This window comes from Achroia grisella, unplaced genomic scaffold (genome assembly GCF_030625045.1).
Source record: "Achroia grisella isolate CSIRO2021 unplaced genomic scaffold, CSIRO_AGI_Agris_v1 utg540, whole genome shotgun sequence".
Classification (NCBI taxonomy): Eukaryota; Metazoa; Arthropoda; class Insecta; order Lepidoptera; family Pyralidae; genus Achroia; species Achroia grisella.
Window position 1 is genome coordinate 1430955 of NW_026712925.1, and position 8385 is coordinate 1439339.

Sequence of the window (8385 nt, forward strand, 5' to 3'; positions counted from 1 at the left end):
ATTTTTACTGGACCTACCACATCGTGGGTATGTAAATGAATGGTGATACATTGTATTTTTTTAATCCATTAAGTAATTATTTAAACAAACACATCAATTAGCCATTATTAGTTTCGTCAATAATTTATTCATCTAAAATGAAAGTAAATTTTTGTTTGTAACGAAGAAACGAAATTTCTTTGATAATAATTTGCGGTTATGTACTAATATTATTATAATAATAAGGAATAGACATATTTATTGTCAGTAACTCAAAATATATTTAACCGATTTAAAAAAATATTTTACCTATAAAAAGCAAAATTATGAGATTCCCTACAGGATCTGAAATATTTTTGAGAATATAATTATTAATAAGAATAAGGTGGCGTCGCGGCGGGTCACTATATAGTTTATACATATAAATAAAATTGGAGTGTTTGTTTGTAATACTGAAATAACCGTTTTTTACTACATGCATATGAATAAAATATATTTTTTTCTAATTTTTGTCTGTCTGTCTGTCGGTCTATTTGTTCCGGCTAATCTCTAATATGGCTGGACCGATTTTGACGATGTAATAAGGAGTAACTTAGGCTACTTTTATTTTCAAAAAATCTTTTAGTTTATAAAAATAAAGTTAAATACCACGCGAAGTCGCGGGAACAGCTAGTAATAAATAAATTCACTCACTAATAACTCTTTGAGGAAACCCTTGTCGACGCGATGCCAAGACGCTTCATCTTCTTTGCCTTCAGCTGGTACCAGATTTAAATAAGTCGCAATAGCGCGGAGAGCCTTGTCACTGCAAATTTTCGGATAAACATTAATTTGGATGATAGAATAGGTAGGAATACTTTAGTATAAGATAGGACTTATCTAAACTAACATCATCCAATAGGAAGAAATTGTTTTTTATAAAAAAAACAATAATAACAGACACAAATTAGTACATATAGAAGTGAGATAATGTTAGTGCCATATGGAAATGGCTTGGTACAAAACAAGCTGCTTAACGGAATGAATTGGCAAAAGGCGGCAGGCAGGCAGGACACACACAGGTGAATTGCAAATAACTAGTCAGGGAAATACAAATTTTACTACAATTAAATAAACCTCGTAATAATTCCAGGGGTGTTTCTACACTTTATCTGGGGCTGGGGTAGTATAAAGGTATAGAAGTAGGTACCTTAAATTTCCAAAGTGTTTCTGTAAAGATTCCCTAGTGTCCACACTGGCGACGTTGGCTAGAGCGAACAAACGCAGATCAGGGAACTTGGCGAATGCCGCTTTCTGCAAGATTAACATAATTGTAGAAAAACTTATGAAGCAGGTTGAAAGCGTCGTCACGTAGTGGTTTACCACCCGGGTTTTAGACCCAAGATCATGAGTTCGGATATGGTCGACACCAAAACAACTTTTTTGTCACTGGATAGTTACAATACTTATTTGTGGCTACTCAGTGATACATACACCGATAATAAATCAAATAATTAAATTTAGTCAACCTCTCATATACCTATGTCCTAAATAGGTACAGTTTATATACAGATAAATTTAAATTCTGATTTATAATATAGCTTCTCAAAGAAGCTAACCAGTAATGATATGCAGCAGTAACATTTTCTCTTAGCTTTTTATAGCCACTACTTAAAACAATTCGGTGATGATATAGTTTATTGCTATTCACTTTTGGTACAACCAATCCATAAAATTACTGAAGTTCTCATAAATCAATGGTTTGATTATCACACCCTGACGCCATAGTGCTATTTCTATTCTTGAAACGTTTCTACATATATATACCCTTGGATTGCAATCACACCAAATCCGTTACCGTACTTCTCAATTAGGGGACGCGGCGAATATTGAAAGGACCCAGAAACGCTGGGTTGCGATGCAGTCAACTTTAGGAACCACTGCGCTAAAATTTGTATTTTATTTTTATTTTTTAGTAATAAGGTCACCTAATTTCTTTTAGAAAAGTGTTTAATGTTTAATATACATTAGATTAATATTTTGATGAATTTCAACTTTGTACTTCTTGAAGTGTCTTAGCTTACTTTTTTTTTATTATTATTAATGGGTTTGCGCTTGGTCTTAACACATTTTTAATGAATATTTCTCTATTCTAAATTAATCTTTTATAATTTTTAGACCATGTGTTTGACGGAAAAAGAAAAATAATAACGCTATAGAAAAAAGTTAAAGCAGACCCAGAGAAATTACCGCAGCGAAAGAGAAAAATAAGGGAAAGCTACCATAGGAATAAAAAATTAATTTCAAGTATGCTGCCAGAAGATAAAGTAAGATAAATTAAGTTAATTAAGGAGACTGCTAATGTTTTAAGTTAATTAGTAAGAGGTGTCACGTTTAGAGATCTGTTAATTATTAATTACTTTATTGTAATATTGTTACGTTTTTTAGAAATAAAGTAAAAATACAGGTGATTTTAATCCTAGTATCTCCTTTGGAATCCTGAGTATGTCCTATGGACAACCGTATATGTCCACTGGACAACCACTTTGTCCCTACATCATATTTACTTAAAAGAAATTAGTAGGGTTTACAAGAATTTCAAATGTGAATGTAACAATTAAAAGTGAATTCATAAATTGTTACACGTATTAATAAATATCGCGTATTAATTATTATTGTACAAGTTAAATGAAAAGTTCGTTACATTTAAAATTTGTGGTTGTCCAGGAGATAATATTATTAGGAATAATTCATAAATTAAAAGTCGCGTCATTTATTTCTGAAAGATTAATTGAAATCCATCTTATATTAAGTCATAATAAAGTGACGGTTTATAATTTGACTGAATTTTAAATGGTTCAGAAACCTTATTAGTTATTTCTTCAAAGGACTCGAGTCATGTTGATTTCGTAGTCAAATTTACTATTTTATATAAATAAATGTCTCTGATCTATGTCAATGTTTAAAATATAAATAATTATCTACTGCGATATATTTGCGATAAATATAAAATTAAAAAAGTAAAATATCTCGTAGATATACACTTAAAATTTGATGGACCCAAATACTGTATGTTAATATTCTGTGATACATTAAAAAACTCGTACAAATATTATTAGTCGTGTGTATCAATCTTTCACGACTAAATGGCTGACCGGATCTTAATGAACTTTGACATGGAGTTAGATTGCATCACGAGGGATGGACATAGGCCATCTTTTATAAAAAAAATATTCACTAAATGGCGCGTAAAAGCTGTTAGAATATAAATATAGATATATAATAAAGTAGCCTATGCCATTTTTCGATAGAAAAGATTTGCTGGAAAAAAAGAAGCAATGAAGAAGCACTTGCAAAGGGTTAAAGAAAAGAGATAGATCATATATATATTATTGAGAATAGGCGAGGAAAAAGTTGGGGCAATTGATACGACTACCTTATTAATAATGTTAATAAGAAAATTAGATGGAAGGAAGGGGATAACACAGTTATATCAAGCAGGTTAAGGAAAAAGTTGGAGTCGTGTTGTATCAACAACTAAAAAGATTGACGGAAGATCCAACAACAAGAGCGCAGCATTTAAATTATGAATGAATGAATGCTATCTTCTATCTAAAAGAATATACAATATCAACAACTGAATGCCTTACACAATAATACGTAATTTAATATCGAATGGTAATTCATGTTTTATTACAATACAATTATCATGGCTGGAAGGCATTGCAAATATATGAATACAAACCGCCTCAGCCCATGTTTAGCCGTTATAAATTGAGATATACCTATTCCGTCTTATAGATGAGGATGCAAAACTATGATCTATCATTATAAATTAGTACCATTTGGGTGGTAATCGACTACAATAACATTTTAATTATACAATTAAAATGCATGACACATCATAGTAGATACGTAGGTATCATCAAACACATGCATGATTTAAATATTAGATATTCTATACATTATTTAAAAAATCATTTAAACGTAAGTAAAAGAATAATAAAAGAATAAAAAAAAATTGTTAACAGGTACTGTCTTTTCTAAGGTTGTCTTGAAATATAGAAGAGCTTGCATTAGTGATGACTACCTTTTGTACTTATTTTATCAATTAATGTTAGTGCAGTAAAATGTTTAAACAAAAAATTAAAAAAGTATTCCAAATTAGGTGACAAGCACGCAATATTTCAAGAACCTTAATCACTTTTGCTATAAAGCTTGACGACGCCTATAAAGCTAGCTCGACGACGGTATCGGTGGTGTAGAGGTTTAGCACAGCACTTTACTTCCGATGGTCGCGGGTTCGATTCCTCGTACAGTACAAACATTTGTATTACGAGTATGATCGTTTGTAATACACTTGGTGCTTTCTAATTATGTTTACAAAAAAAATATTTATATCAGTTGTCTATAGTATTCATAACAAAAGTTGTGCTCAGCTTGGGACTAGATGGCACTGCGTGAATTGTGCAGGAACAATTGGTCTTCGGTCCAACCGGAAGTATTTTTTTTTTATTATAATTTGCAATAAGTTTACTCGGATACGCAATTTAGACAAATGTCTCTACCTTAGTATTTAATGTAGCGCCTACGTAAGTTAGCAACATACAATAGCTGCCATATTATAAACAGAAACATCCGTGATGATGTTAATAGTGTCTAGAAATCACACCTGCTAACGAGGAGGCTAGGCTTACTATTCTTACTAATAAACAAACATCTATTGAAATATATAAACCTGTAATGATGTTATTCTGGAATAATGCAACAGCGTCATGTCCCGATCTGTCATAGGATCACCAGTTTCGTCGCTGATTTCGAAATTGGCATAAAATTTCAGCATTTGTAGGAGCTGCAACAAAACGAAAGCATTTTAAATAGAAATAACATTAACACAATAAAATCAATACAAGCATTTCTGAATAAGTCATATTTTTTATTCTACCACTCATTCGGAACGCAGATTCATCACAAGAAGAATGAGTAAGAAACTTGTGTGTTGCTCTTTTAAATTAAAATAGGAATATTTTGGCATATATATTATGGCAATATAGTACGAGTATATAGGCATTTTATTCTTCAATAACAAAAACATTGTACCATGCTCCCGATATACATTTTTGTTTCAATACAATGTCGTGATTTTTTATCGACCGTCAGCTTATTTACAATTTAATAAGATTAAATAAAAAATACACAATTGAAAAATATTTAAATTTAAAAAAATTAATTACTTTTTAGTACATTTAATTAGAGGTCGTGAATGAATCAGCTGACTATTATTGTTATAATTATTTTTAATTATACTTATCAATTAAAATTATACTTATAAATAAATTCTCTCCAAATTCGTAAATACTACTGCCATCTGTTATTCTGTACGGATAATAAATAGGTATGATCATTATTCAGTTAGCAAGTCTGAAATGCTATAGCAGCGTTCATGTGTGGAGTTACATGCTTTTAAAAAGCAAGCGTAGCGCCCTCTTGACTAATATAAGATAACCATTTTAATGTCTCTTCCATATTTTGTGGAGCATAATTAAAAGATGGCAGTTATTCAAATAATAACAATGTTCTTCAGCAGATTGAATTATTTCTAAATAATTACAAATCAAATCAAAATATGTCTATTCGTATAGGTTTAACACTTGTGATAAGAATAAAACTATCCCCACTTTGAAATGTGGTTTTTGGCGAGAAAATTCACAAGAGTCTGAGCATAATCCCCAATCTCCTGCCAATTGTTTTTTTAAATGTAAATTACAGTACTGCAAATTTAATATTGAAACTGTTTTGTATATTTATTAAAGTAATTATTAATAATATTTTTAAAAAGTTACCCAGACATATTCATCTTTTTCTGAAAGTTATCAAAACGTACAAAAAATATTATTTTAATACTTACCTTCATTTTATTATATAATCTTGGTGCATTTTTAAAATAAAATCTTAATCCAATTTGTACATATACTCGAAAAAGGAGACTCAATTCGGCTACATTTTTATTTATATATTACAATATTATTTTTGGGAAATTTGTCCCGAATACGCATCGTACGAGTTAAATTTGCCAAAAAAAAATCCTATTTGCATTGTAGTACTTCTATATAGGTGCAGGTCACACAAGGAATTCATATTTATTCAATCATCATGAACGCGAAAGTGAGTCTGTCAGTTTGTTTTGTTTTGTACTTTTTTCGTCTAAACTGCTAAATTTAATCAAATATAACATGAGCATTTCTTTAAAATATATTTTTTTTATCACAAAATCATTAATTTTTAATTCCTTAAACAAAAATTGATTATTTTGTAGTAATTTAAATACTAAAAATATTTTATTATATTACAATGTAACAACTAAGTATTTACATTGTAATCTGTTTATAAATATTTAATCCAAATACGTAGTTAATATCTGGTAGACGCAGTTATCTGTAAGTTCAAAATAACATATGTGTTCTATACAGTACAGATGTTTATTTATAACCATTTCTAATACACTTTCGTTGTGAGAGTATCAAGTTATATCTTCTAAACACATTAAGTATTTTTTATATCCACTTGTACATAAATGTAATAGCAACAATAATTAAAGATTACAGTCAATAGAAAATCTATAAATAATGTAATAATTTATACATGTTAATATACGGATACTCTTTTTGCGAGTTTTCGAATTAAAAGGCGATAATGTGATTAGAGAACTCGTGTATAACATAGACATTAGAACAACACAAATAAAAACGATTTACAAAAACTGACAGCTGACTGAATTGCATCATGCCCTAGGACATTGAAACATAACGATGTTTCAAGCAGAAGTCGAGGAGATAGGACATATTTTTATAAATGATCTCTTAATAACTCCCATAGATGTACGAATGTCTGCAACTTGAACCATTCCATCAGAACCAGGATAAATAGCTACAATTCTTCCCAACTTCCATTTAAGAGGAGGAAGGTCATCTTCATTGATGACCACTAATATATCAATAGTAATGTAAATAATCCGTCAATAGTAATATTATAAATGCGAAAACATGTCTGTCTTACCTTATCAAAATTAAGTTAGACGATTTTTATGAGAAAGGGTTTACGGGTACGGTGTCAAAAAATTGTTTTAGCTTAAAAATATATTCGTAAGGGGGTGCGATTAGGGAAGAAAAATCATACAGATGCAGTCGCGGTTAACTAGCATCTGTTCAAGTTATATTTTGAGGATTCCGAAACCAAAAATTAAAACAGAATCTTAATTTTACTGCGTTTGTGAGTCAACCAACCACCTGTTGTTACAGGGCTATATAATGTGATTTTAAAGTACCTACATACTAATAATTTCTTCAGACAAAATCTTTTGACGACAAAAGTTTTACTGGCTGAATGCATCTCCAATGTATGCAGTATGACGAAGAAGTATATAGGCTCTATCTGTTATCAATAAAAAAAATAGTATAGTTTACAATTAAATTTTATATTCATGTCATATCATAAAGGAAATGAAAATGTCCAACAAAAAAAATATTGTTCGTAATCAAACCGCAATTTTAAAAATATGTCCAACTACATTATGTGGGCTATCATATCAACATTATGCTTATATAGTCATGTAGTACCGTTGTATAATTAAGTACGTCATGTAGATAAATAATTATCGAAGAAATATAATAAAATAAATATCTACATTATTTTTAGAAATAGAAATAATGTTCATTAGTAACTTTGAAGTTTTTTTGATTCTACTTCGGAATGGATATTCAACATAAGAAGATTAATAAAAAATCAGGATGTTTTTTTAAACATATCAATTTGACTTTCCATATATTTTGTGTGAATATGAACTACCAAATAGCACCAATTTACAAGAGACTACAATTTACTATTATATTGGGGGCCTTCATACTGGTATAGAAAGAAAAACAATGATTGTTAGAATTTTGTCTATGCGTGTATGTGTTCTAAATTCAGAAACAGATTAATCCGATTTGATTACGATAATAACCGCTAATGAAACCTCGTTTGTATTTACTTACATTGTTTATCAAACAATAAAGGTAGGCATCTAGATAGAAAGTCGGAGACTCATCTAGTATTAAATAAACCAGTCATAGTGAACACCAATGTAGACCAATCACTACAAGCAGCGCCCTTTCACGTATATATGTATACATATTATATATACTAATTCCTAATTGGAATGTAAAAACATGTGATGGTAAATGGTATCCGTTGTCTCTATCCGGTATACATAACAATTACTACCGATATAGCTTTATCATGTGAAGCACTAATGCTTTACCATTTCGGAGGACGGAGGTCTAATCTCACCCTACAACAGAAACCCGTCTTTCAAAACAAGCTGTTTGACGGCTGAAATAGGTGAGACCCACGTAGATGACATTTTACAAAAGCTACCTTGTAATAATA

The 8385-nt window shown here is 30.1% G+C and overlaps 1 protein-coding gene across 1 annotated transcript in view; it reads right to left on the reverse strand.

The window, feature by feature from the left end:
* LOC131847684 (RNA helicase aquarius) overlaps positions 1-8385 on the reverse strand; it is a 78425-nt gene that overhangs the window by 32296 nt on the left and 37744 nt on the right. Inside the window, exons 7-9 of the mRNA XM_059197313.1 lie at positions 4697-4810; positions 1169-1272; positions 673-784 (exon numbers count right to left, since the gene is read on the reverse strand). Coding sequence (XP_059053296.1) covers positions 673-784; positions 1169-1272; positions 4697-4810 — 330 coding nt within the window. The remainder of the gene's footprint in view (positions 1-672; positions 785-1168; positions 1273-4696; positions 4811-8385) is intronic.